Source organism: Mustela putorius, unplaced genomic scaffold, assembly GCF_011764305.1.
Source record: "Mustela putorius furo isolate JIRA1106 unplaced genomic scaffold, ASM1176430v1.1 tig00000508_pilon_pilon_pilon, whole genome shotgun sequence".
Lineage (NCBI taxonomy): Eukaryota > Metazoa > Chordata > Mammalia > Carnivora > Mustelidae > Mustela > Mustela putorius.
In genome coordinates, this window is record NW_025421402.1 from 5816581 (window position 1) to 5840192 (window position 23612).

The window sequence follows — 23612 nt, forward strand, 5'->3', positions numbered from 1 at the left end:
GAGGCTCATTTCCCTGCCTCGCAAATCGCTCCCTCCTCCAGACGGCTCCCACTGTCTGCTAACTCCAATTCCCATTGGCTTCCTCCCAGACTCCCCTGACCCTCGAAACTAGATTTCACCTTTTCCATCCGCCTGCTCCCATAGCCACCCTCCGTGTACCCCTGTGGTCACCGTACTGACACTGCCTTGTCATTGACCCATCTCCCACCCTTTAAATAGTGACTGGTTAGTATCTTGGGGTTTAGTGCGTGCTAGGCACAGAGCCCAGTACTTTATGCATTGCCTCGCTGAAGTCTCCTAGCAATTGTAGGAAAGAGGTATTAGTGCAGATAAGGAAGGCCGGGCTCGGAGAGGGTCCAGGATTCCCTAAAATCAGGAATGCAAGCGGAAGGTCTGGGATCTGAATCCGGGCTGGTCTGACAAACCTTCTGCAGTCCATTGTAAATTTCTAAGGGCTTCCAGGGTTGAATATAGTGAAGGCACGTTCTCAGCACTCGACAAATTAGAGCTGTTAATAATTTTGACCCGACCAGATGGTAAGACTCTGCAGTGAGGGAATCTTACCCCACAGACGCTTGTGTTCCTCAGCACAGTACCCGAAGGAGGCGGGCTCCGTGTGGGGAAGGCGAGGACACCACACTGGCTTCTGGTCTGTGTCCCAGAGCACCGCTCATTTTCAGTAAATGACTGATGTGCACTGTGGTTTTTTCTAATCACACATCTCTATTTAAGAGCTGTTTCTTTCCTGGTCATGCTCTGGCCCCTTTCCGCTTCTGAGCGAGGATCGCCCGGGTAAGACGCACAAGAGGGGACCGCTCTAGGGTAAGACGCATAGGAACCAGCCACCATCTAAATAAACGTCCTCTTTATTTTACCAAATATAATTTATCAGTTACGTTGACATTTGTCAATTCAGTTATAGTAACTATAAATAATTCTCTTAAGACACAGTTCTGTAACTTTTTAAGGATACAAGAGTAAACCAATGTCGCTCCTTGCAGCCAGGCCAAAAGTACATGCAGTTTGTGCAATCGGGAAAAGAAATGAATCTTCCACGGAAGTCCACTTCATTTTCTTTTCCCTCTCACCCCGCGGTCCTCCCTTTGCTCACGCACTTGGGGCTGGGGGCGCGCCCGCCTTCCTGCTTCTTCAGCAAAGAAGGAGGCTCCAGAGTCTCCAGGGTGGCCTGGCTGAACTCGGGAGATGAGGAAGAGGTGACGGACTGGGGCCAGGGCGACAGGGGGACACAGGGGAGCGGCCTCAGGGGCAGGGGAGCTGGTTTTGGTGCCGTACAAGAGTGTGTGTGCAACCGTGTTCGCAGGTGGACGGCGAGGCGAAGAGAGGGCCCGAGGGACGAGCAGCTGCAAGCCCAGGCTGGTGTTAATGAACTCCGCTGGCCCCAGCCCCAGTCCTGTGGTCTCTACCTTTCCTTCCAACTGAAAGACTCCAGAAGGTAGCATGGGTGGAAATGGATGGAAAGGACAGACAGTCTCTGGAGGAACCGGCCAAGTTCTGGGGATGAGGCACAGGGTCGGGAGGACCCGGGGTCACTGCCTAGCCTGCCCCTGGAGGTGGACCTTTTCCGCTACAGAGAGGAGGGTCGATGGTGAGGCTGCGGATGGGGAGCCTAGGGAAAAACCTGCATCCGAACGCTCAGATTCGCACACATGCGAGTGTGGACAGATTTCTCATCTGGTCAGAGCAATGGGTGGGGCGGATGCCGAGGCTCCCCTGTTCCCTGAAGCTTGTGCTGGGCAGAGAAGGGCAGCCGCAGCCGGTGCCATCCAGCCTACTGGGTCTAAATCCTCTGTCGGGCGGCTAGTGAGGACAGACAGGTGGAGGGAAGAAAAGGTGAGGAAGGGTATAGTTCAGGGAAGCGAGCTGCTGGTGGAGCGACGGGCCTGGGGGCTCTCGTGGGGGTTGGCCTGCACAGAGGGGAGATCGGGAGGCAGAAGCTGGCCCGATGACACAGATGCAAACGCTTCTAGCAGGGAAACTTTCTCCGCGAGATTGGAAGGAGCACAAGGCCTTTGTATCTGGGGATGAGGTGAGCTGAGAGCCCGCTCCCTTACCGCTGGCACAGGACCTACCATGCGGCTCAGCGGAAGCCTCAGACCACGCCCGCATGGGACTCCTCTTGGGGAGGCTGTGCACTGGCTGAGTGGGTGACTGAGGGTGTGATGGACGAGGGCAGAAGCCAAGACACAGGAAACCTCCACAGCAGGACAGCAGGAGTGATCTCAGGAAGTGAGGGGGACTAAGGTGACCCCGTGAAATGTCATCGGTGGCACTGAAACAACCCCGGTTGCCCTCCGCCTCCCAACCATACCCCGCGTCCTTGCTCCCTGTCCCTAATCTCGGAACCCAACCTGGCAAGCTCTGGGAAAGCTAGTGTTGAGACAATTAGACATCAAGATTGAACAGAGATAAACAATCGATGCTCTGGGCCCTGGAAGGACGTAGATCTTGGTAAACCTATTGGTGGCCTTGGGTCAACAGAGACCAGGCTTTGGTTCATTTCTTCCCACAATCAATGGGAAGAAGATCAAAGGGAGGGGTTCACCGTGTTTATCAGGCAATCGGGTAAGAGGTGTGTGTGCGATTTGAATGGTTAGTCCACCTCAGTCTTTTTTGGGACAGAGGGCCGAGGATAGGGTTAGGGTTACCAGGGGCCAGGAGCAGCTATCTCTTTACTAGTGCTTTGAAGTTGGTCCATTTCTAGAAAAAAAGCGTGTGTGTGTTTTAGGAGCTGGCGGGGGAGGGGAATGATATTTATCTCTCTGTTCAATCAAAAAGAAAAAAAAAAAAGGAAAAAAAAAGAGAGAGAGAAAACAAAAACAAACCCAAAAAGCCAGAGCCCACGCACACAGGGTTTCTCATTAGGGCCACGACTGAGTTTGCTAAAGCTAAACCAAATGTCCCCCGACCCCAGATGGAAACCCCCGCCTCAGTCTACCTCGCCTCACCCACCATGAAATTGCACTTGGTGATTGTCTCAAAAATCTACTTGTACTGCTTATCTCAGTCCATCTGTCCTGTCGGAATTCTTGCTATAGGAACTTGGCTCAATGTATAAAAATTCCCATTGAAAATAATGAGAATTTGGTATCAAAGTGAAGTCCTAGAAAGAGGTGGGAGTGTGGAGTCGGGTAGGGGGAAGGGGAACAAAAGAAAAAAATTTGAACAGAAAGTGCATGGGGCAGGGAGGGGGGCAAAGGTGGAGTGACCAGGCTAGTCCCCGACATCCGTGTCTCGGTCCCCGATGAGCCAGAGGACATGAAAGCTGAGTGCCAAGAGCCCAGTGCCAAGCAGGTCCCCCAGAGCCGTCAAGTACGGGATGGAGAAGTTGTCTGGGTCCAGGCCCCGGCCCCACATCCAGTGCACCATCCAGTCTGCGATGTACAGGAGAATCAGCACCTGCGGAGACAGACGGGCCCGGCCTATTGCCATCCCCTCTCTCCAGGGGGAGCCAGAGGCCACTCAAGAAAGCACATTCTTTGTAAGCCCGGGCTTGGCCAGCCACAGTCCTTATGCTGCGATGCATCTTTCCAGCCCAACCAGACCTTATGTTCCTCTGTTGCACAGTCACCGCCTGGGGCAGAGAGTCCGCGTCCCAGGAAGATACTGCTACTCCCCAGAAACCCCCCCCAGCAGCATTACATCCTGCCCCCAAGTGCCTGCCACGGGGGCCTCTCCAGGGGCCTGGCAGGGGGCTGGGGCCTGGAGCTGGCTTTTCATGCAGGTATTTCTCCTCGGAGCAGAAGTGTTTGAGGCTGCTGCTGGCACAGCTGCCTGAGGAACACTTGATTACGCCAAGCTAGCGTCCTCCTGGCCCTTTCCATTCTGCTGTTGTGGTCTCAGACAATGCAAGTCTAGTTTAACGTGAGCCCAGCAAAACAGAATTATGAGTAAGTCGGCTGAATAGAAAGCAGAGAGTGCACATCAATTCAAAAGACATTTTGGATTATCTGCTGCTTTATCTGTGCCCTTGCTTCCCTTCCATGTCTACAGATCAAGCATGATCTCGACTAGACCTCTGCTAGTGGGCCCAGGACCAGTGACATCAACAACAGCTGGAAGCGGGTTAGGAATGCAGAATCTTGGGGCGCCTGGGGGCTTGGCTGGTTGCATCTCTGCCTTCAGCTCAGGTTATGATCCTGGAGTCCCAAGATCAAGCCCCGTGTTGGGCTCCCTGCTGGGTGGAAAGTCTGCTTCTCCCTCTCCCTCTGCTCCTCCGCAGCTCATGCTCATGCTCTCTCTCTCTCTGTGTCTCTCAAGTAAATGAATGAAATCTTAAAAAAAAGAAAAGAAAAGAAATGCAGAATCTCAAGTCCACTCTTGATCTCCCAAATCAGAATTTGCACATTAGCAAGACTCCCATACACTTGAAGTTGGCAAAGCACTTGATGTGCAATACCAGGAAAGAGTGGGCGGGCCTGCATCTTCTCTACACTCAACACCAGTCCTGACATCTGGGCTCCTTAAATGACCGCATCTGCGTGAGGGTGAAATGCTTTCTAACGGTAAATCTCCAACTCAGTCATTTGGGAGGGAGGTTTTACTCTTGACTGTACTTTGCAAAAACTGTGGTATGTAAATTCTGCCCTAAGGGGCTCAGACGCAGGAAATGGAGACCTTGGGCGATCCTGAAGCCAGAACTGATACCTAATTTTAGGCCAGCTTTGTTGTTCTCCAGTCTTCTCTCTGAGGCTCTAACACCCTTCCTGCTGCCCCACCCCCCACCTTGCACACAGCTCCCTGGTGCTCCCATGGCCTGCCCCTGGCCCTGTATGAGGGCCAGTCCCCCATCGCCTTGCGTCCTTTCCAGCAGCTGCAGAAGAGTCCCAAATAAAGAGTGTGACCAGGACTTTGGGACATGCTCCAGGAAGGGCATGGTAGCAGCTGTCTGCTCATTCCAGCCTCATTCCAGAGACACATGGCTGAGCGGAGAGAGCAAAGTGATCAGGAAGCACTCTCCAGGGGACTCAGCACCCCGCTCTGGCCCTCCACAGGCCCAGAGGAGACCGCAGAGGTGAGAGTAGGAGCCCAGGGCTAAGCCCCCAGCAGCAGACCCTCGGATCATCCCATCACACCCCCCACCCCGCCTTCCCCACGGAGTATACTTAACTCCAGCTTGCAAGGGGGGTGTGGTGGCGAGGCAAGAGCCTATGGCTGGTTCTCGCTAAGCTGTCCCAACACACAGTCCTTTTAAGGTTTGAGGTGAGGGGCTAGAGGATGAGTGTTCACCCAGAGGGAACTGGTTACATGAGATGATGTAATCTATAGGGCAGAAGAATGCCGCCATAACAAATCAGGTTGCTCTCCTCCTTAGGTATCCATGTGGAATGATCTCTAAGATCAACTGTGCTGCGAAAACACAGGCTGTGGACAGTGTGTAGAGTGCGTGATGGGTGTGTAAAAAAAAAGGGGGAGGAAAATTATATGTTTGCTTGTATAAATATAGCAGGCGCTTGAAGGATATACAAGACACGGACTGCGTGGATGGCTGGGAGGAAGACGCTGGGGGACAGAGAGAGGGCGGGAAAGAAGAGCTTTCACTGTGAACCTTTAAAAAGTTTTGAATGACGGGACTGTTATTATTACTCAAAGTCATGTCTATGGAAATTGACAATGTCTAACAGGGTGAGTGTGGCCCCAAGCGGAGCATAGGAGGGGGCTTGTGAGGGGCGAACAGTTCTGTGTCTTCATGGGTGTTGGACAGATGGATCGGCACAGGGGACAGGACCGCACAGAATTATACACACGTGCGTGCACGCACACGGGTGTGCGTAAAGCCGCTGTCATCTGAGTGAGCCCCATGGACTGTTCCGAGGCTGAACGGCTGGTTCTTTGATGGGGCTGAACTATGTGAGAGGCTTCCAGTGGGGAAACCGGCTGAAGAGACAATAGGCCTCTGTGTACCTCCTATTTGCAGCCTCTTGTGAATGTATAATTCTTCCAAAATAAGTAGAAAAAAATAATGGGCTAACACTACCAGGGAGAGAGCAGATTGTGTCAAAGAACAGCAAGGCTGGGCAGGATCCTGCAGAGGACCCGGTGTGGTGGATCTGACACCGTTTTGAGCTCTGAAACCCTTCATTCAAATGACATCTTCTCAGGAAGCCCCAGCATGCAAAGCAGCCAAGAGGCGCTCTGGGGCCAGGCCAGTGGGGGCGCCCCCCACCCCGGGGCCCACCTGCCTGGCACCTGACAATGACCACCTGCCCACAAACCACTGCCTTGGGTCCATTTCTCTCAATTGGCAAATGTATCCCGGAGGCTCAGAGAAGTGAAGCGACTGGGCCCGAGTCACACAGCATGTGAGTGACCCTGCCAGACCCACACCCAGTTCTCTGGAACCCCTGTCCTGCGTCTCTTGGCCAGCCAGGCCCAGAGCACGAGGCGGCAGAGTGGGTGGCAGGCCCTCCCCGCGCTCCTGCCCGCCTGTACCTGGAGCAGTGCAGCTGTCATGTAGAAGATGATGAAGATGAAGGTGAGCGTCGTGTGCCCGCCCTGCATACAGCTGATGGTGTAGAGGAACACCAGGTGTCCTGGAACCACGAGGAGGAAGAGGACTCGGGCCGAGCGAGAATTCACATCTGGAGCCCGGGGAGAGAAGGGAGGAGGAGTGAGGAGGAGGTGCTCCACTATGCCCCAGGACAGCAGGGGGCTGACAGTCTCTACCTCACCACCCTGAGGTCCCCTGCCCCAATGGTGTTCCTGGAAAGGACAGTCTCCCTGCCTAGGATCTTCTCTCCAGAGAGCCAGTGTGGCCCGGCAGAGAGGGAGAAGCGACCTGGCCAGGTCCCAGCTGTTTCTGAAGGGAGGTTCCCTCCCTCATTGTCGGCCCCTCCCCCCAGGGCTGGCACGGACCAGGAGGCTGGGACTCTGCCATTACCGGGACTGAAGAAGGTGGTGCAAGGACTGGGGCAGCGGCGAGGGGTTTGCTCAGAGTTCTCGCCTGGCATCCCGTTCATGTGCAGGAAGGTGGAGATGCGGCTGGCCTGCACTGCCACCAGATTCCCCCCAACACCTGCAGAGGGACAAAAGTGCTTAGACGGGGTGGAGTGAGGAGCAGGGAGGGCGTGACACATCACTGGTCCCCCACTCCACCAGGGAGTCTTCTAGTTGCTTCTACCCTCCTCTCTATGGAGACACGGCTGTCCCACGTGCTCCCAGGGTGACTAAGGGTGCAGGAAGGGGCGCTGACAGATCTGCCCACTCAGGCAGCCTGATTTCACCAGCATAGCCTGCACACCTGCTGTCCCACCCAGCCGAGGGGACAAGGCCTTGCCCTGCCCAGCCCCTGTCCGAGCCGACCCAGGCATCCCACGCTCCTGTGCTGGTTCCAGGAACCAAGTTCAAGTGTCAGGTTTGAGCTCTGGACTCTGGGGCCTGTCCTAGGAACCGAGTTTGTTGTTTGCTCTCCCAGCCCCGACCTCTTCCCTGCTCTTGCCAGCCTTGCCCAGAGCTCTGAGAGGCTGACTACAGACCCCGTCCCCCAGGCTCCCTAGTGGGCTGCTCCTCATCCGGTTTGTTCAACAGGAGCCACCAGGACACGTCCTGGGAGGTGGAAGGAAGGCAAGCTCAGGTATTCTTTTTTCCTTTATCCCTCTCTTTTTGGCAGTGGCTTATCCCCGTCGGGGGCAGAAGAGTGTTCTCTCTAGGCTCCTGTAACATTTTTTTCTCCCCTTGACCCTTGAGGATAAGGGCTTCCGGCTGTTGTTCATCTCTGGGTCCTGTCCCCGCTCCCCGCTCTGTGAGCCGCCCCTTCGCTCAGGTCTGAGCTATCTGAGCCGGATGCTCTTGCTGCGGGAGTCCTGACTGATCGGGAGGCCCCCGCCTTCTCTTCTCCTGCCCCTCTCCTTTTCCCCGGCAGCTGACGCCAAGACCTCACCATTAATCACAGGTGTGAAGACGGCCATCCCTGCAAAGTTGGGGTCAGAGACAGTCTTGTCCAAGATGAGGCCTCCCACACTACAGACGAAGACAAAGTGACACAGAGATCACTGACAGTTCCGGGGAGGACAGGCCCATCTGGCCTTGGCGAGCAAGGGGCTCCCAGGAGTCCCTTGTCTCCTTTGCCAGAACCAGTTGCTGCTTATAATATTCAGACTGGGCACAGTGCCCCCCCCAGAGCAAACTGGTGGTGTGGGGTCAGGCCCCTGCCACCTGCACCTGCCCGCTGGGTTGGCGAGAGGAGCCCGGGACGAGCCGCCCACAAAGACCGCTGGTGTTCTGCCCGTTAGTCCCCCTTGTGGTAACAGCACTGGGCTCATTCTCAGGAACCGCCTCTCTCAAACTCAGCCCCTATGGTTCAGGTGACATTGTTCTACGGATGGCTAGGCCCCAGCCCCAACCAATCAGAGCAGCACATCCCTGAGGCCACAGTGAGACAGGGACAGCCATGTGACTGGACGAGAGCCAGTGAAATTCTCTGGCGGGACTCCGTGGAACTGCGGACAGACTTCTTCCCGCCGGAGTTAGTTGGAACCTCAAGCCACAGGCCATCACAGGCACAAGCAGAACCAAGAGAGACCACCACGGCCCAGATGGTGTCATCAAGAGCCCTGAAACCAGCTGTGCCCTTCTCGTGCCTTAAGCCAGTGCATTCTACTTTTCAAGGAAACCCACGTCAGATGGTTTCTGTCACATGTGACAGAAGGCCATGGGGCTGATACACTCTGGAAGGTGTTTCTAGACTCTGTACCACTTTTTCTCTCTCCAGGGCTCACCAGGGCATCTGTGAGTGGGTGTGAGAGGGCATGTCCCAAGGGCCTGAGCCTACCTGCTGATGGCCATGGCGATGATGACAGGCTCCCAGCCCGAGTACAACACCTCCCTTGTGGCTGGGCTCCGTCGGGCCAGCACCACCCACACAGGCAGCAGGGCCACGAAGAAGGCACACACCAGGGGGTAGATGTATTGCCAGTCATCTGAGAGAGGCAGAGAAGAGGGAGGTAAGCGCTGCAGCTGCCCGCTCAGGCCTGCCCCAGCTCAGCCTGACAATAATCCCGGCAGGAACCAAAAACGCAACACAACACGACATGCAACACAACACAACACAGGACCTCATTGATCCTCCCTGCAAGCCTGGGGGTGGGGCGGGGAGCCTTGTCCATTGTGTGGATGAGAAACCAAGCTGAGAGCTCCCTAGGCCTGGAGCTAATCAGGGGCAGAGACCAGCTTCTAACGTCCCCTGCTTGGAGACCCAGAAGCACAGTCTCCCAGCCCCTTCTCCATGCTGCGGGCAGATTCCAGGCTTCAGCTTCTCTCCTTCAGCCCTTCCCTTTTACTCCTCCAAGGTAAGCAGGAGTCTGCAGGACCAGGCAGGCATAGAGTTCTCAGATCCTTTCCCCTGTGGCCCTGCTGCCTTGTGTGACTTTGAGAGTACTAAGCCTCAGTCTCCAAGCTCGGGTACAAAACTTCGCTCCAACCAGATGGTTAAGAACATAGAGGAAAGCCTTACACATGTGCAAACCCACCACCGTCTCCCCACAGCCCACCGGGGGATCTGCCCTGGTCACACCCCCAGTGGCCTCAGCCTCACCTCGCTCTAGGTAGAGTCCCCAGCTGATGCCTGAGAGCAGTGCCAAGGTGATGAGGTCACCCAGGCTGGCGGCAATGGGCGTGGCCACGTTGTCTGGGTTGATGCCAATCTTTCGAGAGCCAATGATGACTCCGATCATGATCATACCTGGGGAGGAAGAGATAGGGCCGGGCAGGGGAGAAGAGATCAAGGGGTATCAATGAGCAAAAGGAGAGACTGGAGGTGCCAGGCCCCGCGACACCTCTGAGGCCGCCTCCCTCCTCCCCTGCCCCGCCCGTCCTTCCTTACCCAGGACCAGGGAGGCGATGAAGGCCGTGGCCACGCTGCTGGCACAGAGCAGGAAGGCGTGCGGGATACTGAAGTGGCCATCAGGGATCCAGCCGAAGACAACGGCTGCGATGGATGCCAGGAAGCCCACGACCGTGGCCTGCACCTGAGGCAAGAGTGGTAACTCAGAGGAGCTCAGGGGCCGCGGGTTTCCTAGCGCAGGTCGCCCGAGTGCTGGGCCAGCCTTCTGCCTGACTCTTAGCAGCCCCAGGAGGCAGGCTGGGCTGGACTGTGCAGTCCTCCCAGGCCAGAATGATGTCTTTATTTATTTAGTTTCTCCCCAGACACTAGTCCTGGGCAGTGCACCCCGCAGGAGCCGGTCATCCCTCTGGGGATTGGGGTGAGAATCAGCAGAGCCTAAGCCTGCAGTCAGGAGACAAGGCCGGGACTCAAGCGGGGAGACTCCCAGTCTGGAACCCGTGTCGCCTCACACACAGATTTGACAACGGTGGTCGAGGACAGTCCGGCACTCCTGAGTCTGGTCTGTGGGAACTCGAGCCCAGCGGACCCCTGCGAGCTGGGCCCTGACATGGGACCTGCTGGGCCCTCCCCGTCTTGGCTGCTGGCCTGGGAAACTTGGTTCCCTCCTAGAGCCGCTTCGGGAGCGGCCAGCTCGGCAGGATGCTGGCGCCTCACTCTCAAGCTGGCTAGGGCTGAGCTCAGTCTTTCAGATTCCTGACCAAGGGGGGAGCTTAGCCCACCCTCTCTAGTCTCTGCTTTCTTACCTGGATGAGGGCCATGTTCCCAGTGATCATGCGCCAGAGCTCCTTGGGTGTGTCCATGTGCCCAATGTTGGCCTGGGAGAGGGAGGGCAAGGCTGGAGCTCCAGGCTGGAAAAGGCCTGCGGCTCCTTCGTTAGGACCCTGCCTTGATCAGGAGGCAGTGCACAGGGTCTAGGACTCGGGGACGGGGACATAACCCCCAGGGAACATGAAGCCGCGTCAAGGAGGCCAGAAGGAAGGAGCTAACAAGCCTGAGTGAGCTCCTGCAGCTGGGTGGGGGCAGCTCCTGGCGGCCCCTCCTGGTCCTCCTCTTTTCAGGACGGCTCCATCCTGCGCACTGCTCCTCCCAGGAAGCCCGCGCCCGAGTGGGTCAGAGCGACCCGATCCCTGGCCCTGCAGCCAGCCTTCTGTTCCAGCGCAGGTGCTGGTGCGGGGCTGAGTCTGCAAGAGGGTTTGGGAAGAACGACGTGGCCCAGGAGTACTCCCAGGAGTACTCGGGAAGTCAGGCCGTGGGTGGGGGTGGGGTGGGCTGGCTGGACCAGCTGCTGCTCCCTCTGCTGCCTCCTCTAGACTTGTAGCCACATGGGCCAGCCCTGCCCCCCGCCCCCCTCCCTCCGCCCCACTGAGCTTTTCTGCTTCTCACCTTCCACCCCAGAGCCCTGTATCTGGTCCAGTCTCGGGACTATCATGGCCCACCTACAGGGCTGTGGGCAGGGGGACTGATAAGCTGCCCCTTCTCTACTCCCTTAGTGAGGAGCAAGCTGCCTCGAGGGAAAGGGAAAGGGACGAATGGGGGGCTGGGAAGGCCTGGCTCCGCTCCTGCCCAGCTGCGGGGCAGGGCTGGAGATCAGAGGAGGCCCCCATCTGTGCAGGTGGAGGGACCAGCGTGATGCTCGTGGGTCAAAGCTGCACAAACAGTCACGAGGCGGGTTGCGGAGCAGGGGGCGAGGCAAGAGTCCAGGGATGGCCGGGACATCCAGAAACCAAGCCTGGGAACCACTCCGGGCAGGGAGCCCCTGTGCAGGAGCAGGACACGCGGGCCGGGATCTCCCCACACCTTCCCACCCCAGCCCCACACTCCGGGCCTGGGCTCTTGGGAAAGGCCTGCAGTGAGCTCTCAGTCTGGCTCCACACCGCCCCGCGTCTTCTGTGTGTTTCCCCGCCAGGACACTCACTGCAGTGGACAGCCTCGACGCCAGGGTCATTTCCAGGTTCCCCTTAAGCCCCAGCAGCGCAGGCACTAGGATGAAGACCTCGGTCACCTTCTGGAAGACTTCCCAGTGCTACAAGGTGAAAACAGAACCCAGGGATTTCAGTGCCCCAAAGAGCTGGCACCAGGTTGAACAGATAGTCTGGGGCCAGGGGCTTGAGGAGGAAGTGGAATCAGCAGGGCGTGAGCACGCCGGCCGCCTTTTCCCCAAGAACCCTGGACCCAAACCAAGACCACGGTGCTCCAACAACACAGCCCCCCCCTTCTTGCCACCCAGAAACAGGGAGACACAGAGGTGTTCTTCCAGGCGGAAGACCCCAGCCTGGCTCTTCTCCCTCTGCCTGCTTTCTGGAGCCGACGAACAGGAGGTAGGAACCCACAAGGCCATCACCCCAGGCTACCTTATACCCCAGAACTCCTTTGTGATCCCCCCCTCAAATAGCAATCCCCAACCTCTTTGTCTTCAGCCTAGTTTCTCCCTGGCCTCAGCCTTGGGTGGTGTTGTCTCAGCTGTGAGAGCTGGGCACCATGGGGCTGGGCTGGGGCCGAGGAGATTCGAGTTTGTTTGGTTTCTGTGTCCAAGGGCCTTGGGCCTCAGCCACAGCAACTCTCCTCTCCAATAGGCTCTGAATTAACACAGAGGCCCGGGGCCTCTGCGTGCTGCCTGCAAGAGGCTTCTTATGCGTCCTCTGCAGTCCCTCACCCCACATAGCTTCCCCAAGCTCTCAGGTAGGAGAGGCGAGCGTACGCCTCCAGGAAGAGCACTGGATTAGGAGTCAGGAGACCTGGGTTCTAGTCCCAGGTCCATCAGGCCTCGCTCTCCTACCAGCTCCGTCAGCTGAGAGCTGTTCAGTGCCCACTGCGCACTAGGAGAAGTGCTCTCCGTGCACTTGCTCATTTCGGCAGATCAACAGTCTACTGCCGTGGGGGCTGTTTTGATCCCCATTTTGTGCGTAAGGAAAGTGAGTTTCAGAGGACACTGTGCTTGTTCCTGCTAAGGGGGAAAAGCCAAGGAGCCAGGATTGGCTATTTGAAAGCTACTTTAATTGCAAGTGAAACTGAAGACTTGCAAAAAAGCCTGGGATTGTGCCTCCCTGCCGGGGCTGACGGCTTCATGGGTTCCTTTCTTTGTTCTTTATTTGTTTCAGGAATGGAACGCCTTCAGGTTGGGAGGAGGGGGCAGGCAGCCAGGCAGGCTTATGGAGGTTGATGAGGGGGTCAGGAGGCAGAGTACTGTAGGTGTGAGGACACCGGACTGAGAGCCTTGGGTCTCCTACAGAGACCACGGTGATGGGCCTCATGATATGTCCCAGCATCTGCCCACAAGGCCCAGCGTGGGGACCTCAGGCACACTATGGGGGCCTCAAGCTCCCGACTATAAAATGTACAATCTGGGGCCATGCTGGAGGGTCCCTCAAGGCCGTTTCAGCATTGTCACTCCACAGTTGAGACACTGCAAATCAAACCCACAATGAGATTTATCACCTTATACCCATGAGGATGTTACTACAAAGACACCCCAGGAGATAACAAGTGTCAGAACCCTTGTACACTGTTGGTGGGGATGCAAAATGCTACACTGTCTATGGGAAACAGGCGGGGGTGTCCCCCCAAAATTAAGAGTCTCATGCTCTACTGACTGAGCTAGCCGGGCACACCCCCCCAAAATTAAAAATAGAACTACCATGGACCCAGCAATCTCGCTGCTAGATACATATCCCAAAGAAGGGAAAGCAGAGTCCTGAATTCATGTTTGCTCACCCACATTCCTAGCAACATTATCCACAATGGCTGAGACGTATGAGCAACCGAGGTGTGCACGGGTGGATATGGACACATGAAGGGTGGTACACACATCCAGTGGGATTGTATCCATCCTCCAAAAGGACATTCCAACCTGCGCTACAGCATGGGTCAACCTGAAGGACATTATACTAAAGTGAAATAAGCCAGTCATAAGAAGACAAATACGGTGTGATTCTACTCATGTCAGGTGTCCAAAGTAGTCAAATACACAGAATTGAAAAGTAGAATGGTTGGTTGCCAGGGGCTGCAGAGGATTTAGTGTTCAGGGTTTCCGTTTTGTAAGATGAAAAGTTCTGGAGATGTTTCACAATGATGTGCATATACTTAACACTACTGAACGGTATATTTAAAAATGGGTGAGGTGACAAACTTTGTTAGGCATTTAAAAAAAAATAGTAGTAATAACAAAATATGAGCAAGGAATAGCAGAGGGGGCTAGGGCTAGGGCCAGAGACCTGGGGAGGCTGGACACCAGGAGCGCCTATAAGGTAAGGATTTCTCTTCTCTTGTCAGAGTGTGTTTTGTTGGGGGTGTGTGCCTGTGTGGTGGGGGGGACGTCCACACCAGGACTCTGGGGGAAGGGCACATCTTCTTAGGGCTACAACATATGCTGACCTGAGCTCCTGGTCTGGTCCCTCACAGGCGGAGGGCCTAGGACTCGCTTTAGGGGACCCCCTCTCCGAGACTAAGGATGGGAAAGAACCCCCTTGCCCTGCTCCCTCTCCCCCAGCAACAGGTGCTGAGCTTTGAGGTACCCACAGGAAGAACCAGGCCCTTGCAAATGCTGGAAGGGATGCGAATCCCTTCTCACTCCCCTGGAGGAACTCGGGCACTGTTACTCTTAGACACGGCTGGTGCCTACCATTGGGGTTCCAGTTCCCTGCAGGCCTGGCCACACTGGGCTTTGTCCCATTCTTTCTCACCTGAACTGGACCGAAACTGGACAAAGAGCTCCAGAGAGGGGAAGAATTCTCCTCGGCTCCCCTCCTCTCATAAGGGTGGCTAACAGGGGGCTTTCGAAGCTTCTCTTGGAGCACAGCCTCATACCCCTTCTCCCTGCAGATCACCTGCCCCTCCCAGCTTCCAAGCTACTAGCTTTGTGTTGAGGCGTCTGTAACGAATATGGGCGGGCAGCGTCAAGGAGCCTGGACAGACATAAGCTAAGCATATGCATGGAATATTGTCTCAATTGTTTGTAAGGAACACTGTCTGTGTGATTATTTAAAGACAAAATGTAGGAAGTACAGCTAGGTCCCTCTGGCTGCCCCCGTCAGCACTCCCAGAGCCCTCCACCTCCCAGCACACACGTGAGCAGGACCCAGAAGGTATAGGGTTTCAGCAGTGATGAGCTGGGAGGCAGCCCAGGGGAACAAGGCGCCACAATACCAGGCTCTGTGCAGAAGTCTTCCCAGCCCACACGGAATTCAGCCCGGGATTTCACACCACCTGACCTCCAGCCCAGGGCTGGCCAATGCCTACACACATTCTCCACCCACAGAACCTTCTCGAAGAGGCAGCTCAGGCGGGGGACAGTGGGAGCTTCTCACACACACACACACACACACACACACACACACGGGGGCTCCCAGAGGCTGGGGATGTGGAACCAGCCTGGAGGGCAGGGCAGTCCTGAGGTTGAGCGGGTAGAACGTGGCAGGGGAGACAGTGAGCGTCTCTCTTTCTTCCTTTGGCCGAATTCAGGCCCATCCTGTTCATCCTGGCTGGGAGTGCCCGCCTGCTCCTGAAGCCGAACCTGTCAGCCAAGCCCGCACCCACGCCTTCCTGCTCTGCTGGGGATAGGAAAGGGCACGTTCCAGGAAACACTGCCCCACTTGGCAGGGGGAGGGCGTCCACAGAGAGCAGTGCTTTGCAGAAACGCCGCTCCTCTTCCCTGCCTTTCTCCATCCTAGAGGGGCCTGAGGTTGGGGGCTCAGGAGGCTCTGCTATCCAGGGGTGAGAAATGAGACTGCTCCCCCATACCCCCAAATAATCCTGACTCAAAGCGATCACTGTAAGTTTCAGACCACAGCAGCCCAGCTGGTACCCCTTCTCTGTCCTCACTGTCAGTTTCAGACCACAGCAGCCCAGCTGGTACCCCTTCTCTGTCCTTTCCTCTTGCCTCTTCTGTCCCTCACCTCCTCCAGCCCCATACTCTGACTCCTGCCTGTTTGGGGAGCTCGGCTCCGAGCTCTCCTCCCCACACCCCACACCCCACACCGGGACAGCAGAAGCAGGGAGGAAAGTCAAAGCCAGGAAGAGCTGGAGTCAAGACATTAAGAAGATGAAAATCCCTAGAGGTAAGCTCTGAGCACCAGGCTGTGGGGGACCCCAGAAGCTGGGCTGGGGTTGACCTTGTGGGGTGAAGACTGAGTCAGATCCCCTGTCTGAGGCTTTCCCCCTCTGTAGGCATCCCAGGCATCCAAGGAGGAGGGCCTCGGGGCAGTGCCTGGGTATTCAGGGCTGTACAAATTGTGAGAAAGCAGGTGGTCCAGGAGGACAGGTTCCGTCCAGGAGCGCAGGTGGCCCCGGGAGCAGGCCAACCAGGGGGGACCGCTTCTTTCCCCTCCACTCCACTTTCATCTTGGTGGACTCCTCTATACACACAGCAGGGAAGGGAAGCTGGACGAGGAGGTGTTTGGGCGACGGGTTTGTCTCCTTTCCTTGAGATCCTCAGCAAGTGAGTCGTAAGTTAAAATAAGGACCTAGGGGTCCCACCTGTCTTAACACAGCTGGGAATTCCGAGGAAGCAACCTTCCCCAACCTTCCCCAACCTTCCCCACCACCTCCTGTCTCCCCTATCTGTCAAAAGGCTGACAGCAAAGGGGAGTGAGATGCCCCCCAATGGCCTAGGACCAGACTTGAGGGGGGTGGCCCAGAGCACAGGTGGCAGATCCAGAGCCAACTATGTTCAACCAGCTCCAGTCCAACATGGGGCCTGATCCTGCTTTCCTTCCTAAATATCATGGGAGCTGGCAGCCACGGTGGGACCGTGGAGCGGGTGGCAGTCCATTTAGCCTTTTTCTACTTCTGGCTGGTACACCAGCCCCTTATCTCACTGTAGAGGCTGGCTGTACACGTTGACTGGGCGGAAGGGCAGATAAGAGGCAACAGAAATGACCTTCCAGAAAGAGACTGAGTCTTCTGCAGTAGTAGGGAAAGATGGGGGGCCCTGACCAAGGAGACACTGGCATCAACTCAGACTTCTGCTCATTTGCTCTGAGATGCTGGGGACACTCTCTAGCCATCTCCTCCAGATGGCCTCAGTCTCTTAGGCACTCCCAGATTCTGTCTCACTGAAGGCCAGCTTAGCTTATGGAAGGGGGATACGAGTGTGAATCCCTAGAAATCATCCTTCTCTTCCTGAATCTGAGCTTGTCAACCACCCCTCCCCCGCCCTGACCTTTGCCTCCCTGGATGTGGAATAAGAATGTCCCTGTGGTCCCATGTCCTAGTCTTTCTGCACCCTCCTCCTCCCCTGATATCACTGTAGCCATCTGCTTCAACCCAGCTGTGGCAGGAAGGCTGGGGGAGGGGGGCAAGGACAAACCAGCCATTGTCATCCACATCCAATGGACCCTAGCTCTAGGGGTGGGCCTAAGGGCCACACCGAGGGCAATTGCTGGCCCTCTGTGGGCATGTTGGGCAGGCACCAAAGGTCCTTACCAATGTCTTTGGCTCATGGGTGCGGAGGCTGGTGGTGGGGCAAGATGTCAGAAGCTTCTTCCAGCTCTGGAATTCTCCAAGTATGTGGGAATGGGGTGGGGGTGGGAGACTGCTAAGGACCTTTGCTCTTGTTCACTTTAGAATATGACTCCAATTGTTCCAGATTCTGATCCACCCTGTTCTTCAAGGGAAGACACAGAGAGCAGACTCCTCCCTAAGTCTTTAACCAATTGGTGAACCATGGACATGGTGTAGGCCATAGAGGTTCACGGCACCGGCTCTGAGTCAAGACGACCAGGGACAAGTTATCCAATCCCTCTAAGCCGAAGGTTCCCTAGCTACAAAATGGGAGATGATTATGTTTCCTCCTCACGGGCCTACCTCCAGAAGGGCCTAACAAATGCTCACCATTACTGTTATTAGTACCCAGAAAATAAAACAACTGGAACCTGGTGCTATGCCTCTATGTAAGTACCAAACCAGAACTCAAAACTCTTAAGAATGAGAATCAAGGTCAGAGGAAAGGGATGGAAGAGGCGGAGAAACTGCTACCCCCATCTTATTTCTCCTCCTGCCACCAGCCCCCCTCACTGCCCTAGGAGGCAAAGCAGCCACTAGGGGGAGGGATCCAAGGCCTGCCTTCCCAGCTCCAGCCTGGCTTCCCAATCTCCTTGAGGAACAACCTGGAAGATAGTAAGTTAGGAGAGAGGGACCGCAGCACATTCTGGCATGACAAAAACACCATCCTCATTAGCAACAGGCTTCTCGTAAGGGCTCAAGTCAAAGTGGTCCGGGTGGACACCATTGACAGAACCACCTATAACCAACCACCCTCCGTTCCCTGGGACACCAGCATAGTGACCTCCATCCACCAGCAGGCCTCTCTGCATCACTGCACCGGTAGGGCTGGCTTGGCACTGAGAGGGGACACTGAGTTCCAAGTCCTCCTGGGAGATTTCATGGTTAGGGACAAATTGGAAGGTCCCCAGGGCCAAGGCCAGATCTCCTCTAGTCTTTGCATTTCTCCAAGTACCTAGGACAGAGCTCAGCATCCAGCAGGAATTTGATACCTGCTAATGATTACCTTTGATAACTCTAGAGCCTTGGGGGAAACTCCACCGCGCTTGTCATCCTCAACTTCAAAACTCTCCCCTGGTAACAAGACTGGAATGATGTCTTGGACCTGAAGGTTCTGGGTGAGTCCTAACCTGCCGTGCGTTACATAGCATATTCCTGGCTCTCAGCTTCCAGGTCCTGCCAGTTCCCATCCTTAAATTTACCCAGTAGCCCCACAAAGAGCCCTCTTTGCCTAGGGCAGGTTCATGAAAGACAGGTAAGAAGCAAAGAGAAGAGGGAGGTCTGCCCAGGCCCGGTTATATCCAGTCCCCATTTACGCCCCATAATTAGCACTTCCAGGTCTTGCCATGTCAACCCCCACCCCACCTCCTGCCCAAATCATGCATCAGATAGCATGTGCCCACCCCCGTTCCCCAAGGAGATCGTGCGGAGGTTACAGGCAGATAAGCAACACAGAATGCCTTTAAGAACCTTCCCACTTAATCTGAGACCCTCTTGGCAGCTGAATAAATTCCTACCCAGCAGGGGGATGGAGGGGAGACTTGAAACTGAACTTTCTACTGTGGCTATCCTTGAAACCCCAAGTGACGGGAAAAGAAAGCATAAAGAGGAGTCCCATGTAAGTCTCTCCCCTATGGAGCTGGCTCAGGAGGAACGCCCGGGAGGGACAGCAGGCAACAAGCTCATTCCATCTCTCCTCCTCCAAGCCTGAGCTCCGGAACAAATTCTGCTTCTGTTAAGCAATGCTGCGCTGACCACCTCCTCAGGGCTACTGGGCTTCCTCGAGGCTTCTGTAGAAAGTAACTAGACCAAGAAGAAATCGAGGACATGATCCAAAGGGAAACGGTTCTAGGAAGCAGCAGCTGCTTCTCACAGGGAGGTGGAGAGAAAGCTACAGGAGTCGGTTTCCCAGGAGGAAACGGTAGCCCCAGGCTCATGGTCAAGAGCTGCCCTAGCCAGGTCCTACCTGCACGATGTCCAGCACCATGCCAGCAGCCACAGTCCCAAAGCCTGCCAGGAGGAAGGGGAACAGCACTTGCAGCCCGATGGAAAAGGAGGTCTCCTTGAGTGGGGAGGGCGGTGCAGGGCCACGGTCCGTGCTGACATCATCACTTTCATTGCTCTGGCTCCCGTTCTCCAGCAGGGCGTCCTCCTCCCGGACCCCCTTGGCGTTGGCCCGGGACTCAATCACCACCACCTCCACCCCGGCCCCATCAGGCCCCAGGAACTCGGAGGTCCCGGCCAATGGCTCTCGCCCGGGGCCATCTGAAGAGCAGGGTGAGGGAGCAGGGCCAGTCCCGTTGAGCTGGTGGGTGTCCTTCGGCTCTGGCTTAGAGGACATGACGGGAAGGGAGGAAGGGAAGGGGGACCTTTCCTTTCTCTCTCCCTCTCTTTTTTTCTTTTTTCTTTCTCTCTCCCTAAGTCGGGAAAGCACTTAGTCTTGGGATGAACCCAGGCTTGGGCGCCGCGGGGCCTCTTCCCACGGCTCTCTGCTCCTACCAGGCGCTGCAAAAATGGATCCAGCGACAGGCAGCCCCATCAAGCACTGCAGCCGCGAGCTGGAGGGAAGCAGGAGACCCCCCACCAGACTCCACAGCCAGCCACCAGGGGTGCAGAGGCCTGACTCCGGCCGGCCAGCGCGCTGTTGCGGGGAAATGTATCTGGCCTCTTATCTTCTTTGGTTCTGAGCAGCAGGCTCCTCAGAGCCGAGGGCATCCAGAGTGGAAGAGCCCAGTCAAGTCGGGGGCACCCTCGGAGGTGGCCCTTCTTTCATGAAAAATAGCCTGAGTTCGAATCCCCCAGAAGGCAGCCTTGGCCTAGGGCTGTGGCTCCCGCCCACGCCTCTGGCTGGGCTCCTTCGGCTTCCCGCAGCTCCTCGGGCTCTGCTGGTCCAGGCGCACTGTCTGCTGTCCTTCCCCTTTGCTCCAGAGATTTCCTTCCTTCCTGGGAAGACCTTGTACTGCCCCAAATCCCTGGTCCTTCAAGTCACCGGAATCTGCGTGAAACACCTGGTGTGGGAAGGAAGAAGACAAAAAAGAGATGTCATGACCTAGCCGAGGACAGTTCACACCCAGACGACTTTCCCACAAGGCAGGCAAAAAGGGTTTGCTGATTTCCTCGTTCTTTTCACTAAAACTACCCATTCCTGCCCTGTGAACTCTGCAGGCCCAGCAGGAGCTATCCCTGCCCTCCTCTTGCCCAGCAGCCCACTGCTGCACAGGGATCATCTCACTGGTCAACAGCATTGAGATGAGGCCGGCCTGGGGATTGGGACGATGTGGCTGGTGCAAGAGACCTTGACATTGTCTTCTCCGAAACTAGGGGTGGACAGGGATGTCCTCGGGGAGATCCCTTCCTGAATGTTCATTAAAAACTCAGGATTATTTAAGTGTCGTCTCCCAGTGGGGTCAGTCATAAGTTCAGTCACAAGCTCCCTGCCACACAGCACAGACACCCCACTGTAGAAAGTGATTGTTTACAGTCACAAGACAGCTGCGCAAGAGAAACAGGCAGAATCTGATCATTAAATGAGAGTCTCCAGACCCCCAAATGTCCTAGCCCCCGAGACGGGGAAAACAAAACAAAACTAGGAGGACTCCCTGGGCAATGGGGCAAGGCTGCCAGACCAAGGCCAAGAGCCAGAGGCCTACCCACTCCTGCCCTTGAGAGTCAGCAATGTTACAAAAAGCTCAGACGCTGACTGGGATCCAGGCTTCTGTCTCTACTTCTCTCCCCCCTGCTCTTGGCCCTGTGGGTCTGTCAGATAGGACAAGAGAGTTATCTCAGTTTGAAGGGGGAGAGGGCAAAACTATTGGTTATTATGCACACGTTTCAGTTCCCTAGGTTCACCCTGTTCCCCTGGGTGACTGAGAGTTGGATATAGTGGAATTCTAAAAAACAAAAACAAAAAACAAAAGCAGCAAGCAAAAAAAAAAAAAAAAAAAAAAAAAAGTAAAACAAAGCAAAGCAGAATACAAAGCAGTATAAGCCAAAATGCACTTGCTCCCAAAGGCCACCATCTAGATGGAATGGCCCCACTTTTCTTGTTTAAGGAATGCCCAAGCCCTGATCCCACTCTATCCCGTTTCACCAACATAGTTCTTACGAGGAGAAAAATAAATTTAAAGAGAATTTCCCTAGGCAGGATGAACAAGTACTTAAGTATTCCAGACACACACAATTAGTCAACTCCAGTTTGGGAAAGGGTGATTCAAACTCCAGTAACTGACCCATGGGAATTGTTTTCTCTTTCTATGGGCTCAAGTCACACATCCAGATTCCCTTTTCCAAACTCCTAAAACACAGTCAGTCCCGTGGTTCTCTCGGGTTCTCTCAAAGACCCTCGCGGGAGATCCAGAAACTGCCCTCAAGGCGGGAGAGATGCCCCTATGCCAGCAGCGTCTGCTAGAACTTGACCCTCCCTCCTCCTCCCGTCTTCCTGCCAGGCCACCTAAACTGAAAGGGGGCTCGCAGGAAGAGAAGCCTGTCCCTCACCCCACTCCTTCCACTAAAGACACTCCGGACGGGCCTAAGGCCCTCGGATGAAAGCAGCAAAAGTGAACCAGGATGCCCTGAGGAGGGAACAAAAAAGACCCGTTTCAGTATCTGCAAACCCAGGGAGGGGGCGAAGTAACTGGGTGGCCTCCCCCGCCTCTCTCGCATTCAGACTCAGCAAATGCGCTGCGCGCCAGGGCTCCCGCCCTCCGCCACCCACCGCCCCAGACCCCACAGGACTGACCTGCCTCTCGCTTGGGAAGAAGGGGGGCGCCTGGCGAGTGGCAGCAGGGACCCGTGGTCTCGGGGGGTGCAGGGCTCCCCCTCTTCTCATCACTCCTCCTCGGCAGTCCTCCTCGGCCCCCGGCGTGCCCACCCCCCGCACCCCCGGCCAAGGCAAGCGTCCAGCCGCGACACCCGGCTCGCTACATTTCGCCTCTGCGTTACAGCGAGGCCGCCGCTCCGCTTCCACGAGGGGTAGGTGGCCGGGGAGGGCAGGATATACCGCCTCGGGCCCGGGCGGGGGGGACCCGGACGGGGGGACCGCGGGGCTGAACTCACTCGCCCCCAATCGCTTCTTGCCCGCGGACTTGGGCCCGACTGGTTGGCTGCTAGTGGCAAACGTGATCTAGGGCAGACTGGGTGGCACCCCCCCCCCATCAAAAATAGGTTCGGGATGGACAACGGCAGCAGCCAATCGGAGGCCGGGGAGGGGGCGGGCTCGGCCTCAGCCCGGCCCCTTTCCTTCGCTTTGTGCCCGGGAGGCGGGGCGCCGGGGAAACGCAGTGCGAGGAGTGACGGGAGCTGCGGGCCCGCGGCCGGTGTCGCGAGCTCGCGGGTCCCCTCGCCCGACGGCCGGCGACCAGAGGTTCCCGCTGGCCGGCGCTCGCGGCTCAGGCCACCTCCTCCGGGGTCGTCCCGCCCCGCCCCGCCCCGCCGTGCCGGGAGCCCCCCTCGCCCTTTAAAGGCGTGTGCGCCTGTGCGCGTTTCCTCGCGCGTCTTGAGTGTTTCCTCCAGCCTGTGGCCTCCGGGAGGGCCGGGAAGCGTCGGTGTGGGGCTTGCCAGCTCTGGCCCCGCGGGCTCAAGCAGCCATCCCCGGGCTCCTTCCCGCGCTCGGCACCGGGAGAGAACCGTCCCCACCTCGTTCTTGGACACAGCCCCTCTCTGGTTGGCTCGGCACCTCGCGCTGCCTCCGGATCCCGCCTTCCTCTAAGCAAATGGCTCAGCCCTGACGGAACCGGCCTTAATAACGTCCCAGTTTTGGAAGGGGTGGGGATGGGCGGGCGGGAGGGAAAAGAGGTCAGACTCGCGACGAGGGTCCCACGGGCACCACCTGAGGGAGGGGCGGGTGGGGGGAGCCTGCCTTCCTCTGACCCCCTGATCCTGGTGGCAGCACAGGGGAGAGAAGTCTCCATCCCGGCCTAAACGAAATCCAACTTTCCCTGACGCACCTTGTGGGATCAAAGAGGGGTGTTCCCATCGCGCTTTTTTTTTTGCCACTTCCTCCCTGGGGTATCTCCACCTTTCCAAAGCAAACTCAGTACCAGCTCTCTTTGGGATGTTTTTGTGAGGGGGTGTGACCTACCCCAGAAAGGAATTGCCACCCCCCAGGTTTTCCCCTCTTGTCAGTGGAACCTGTGATCAGTGGTTCCTTCCTGCCCTCTTCCACTGGGAAAGTGGCTCAGGGGGCATTCTAGCGTGACTCCAGACCCCTGGATGCGGTTTGGAATAGAGATGGGACTGGGGAGAGAACATAGTACTG

General features: G+C 56.4%; 1 protein-coding gene across 2 annotated transcripts; it reads right to left on the reverse strand.

Moving 5' to 3' along the window:
- Positions 1–850: 850 nt before the first annotated feature.
- SLC41A1 (solute carrier family 41 member 1) lies at positions 851–23051 on the reverse strand. 2 transcript variants are annotated; one of them, XM_013058239.2, is made up of 11 exons: positions 22991–23051; positions 19323–20364; positions 11775–11882; positions 10603–10674; positions 9839–9983; positions 9551–9697; positions 8789–8936; positions 7898–7977; positions 6899–7033; positions 6451–6599; positions 851–3417 (listed from the first exon to the last, which is right to left on the reverse strand). In XM_013058239.2, the coding sequence occupies exons 2-11, from the start codon at positions 19695–19697 to the stop codon at positions 3232–3234; spliced, it is 1545 nt and encodes a 514-aa protein (XP_012913693.1). In that variant the 5' UTR covers positions 19698–20364; positions 22991–23051; the 3' UTR covers positions 851–3231. The 2 variants fall into 2 exon arrangements, with proteins under 2 accessions (XP_012913693.1, XP_004756503.1); XM_004756446.3 differs by lacking the exon at positions 22991–23051 and adding an exon at positions 22095–22502.
- Between the last annotated feature and the right edge of the window lie 561 nt (positions 23052–23612).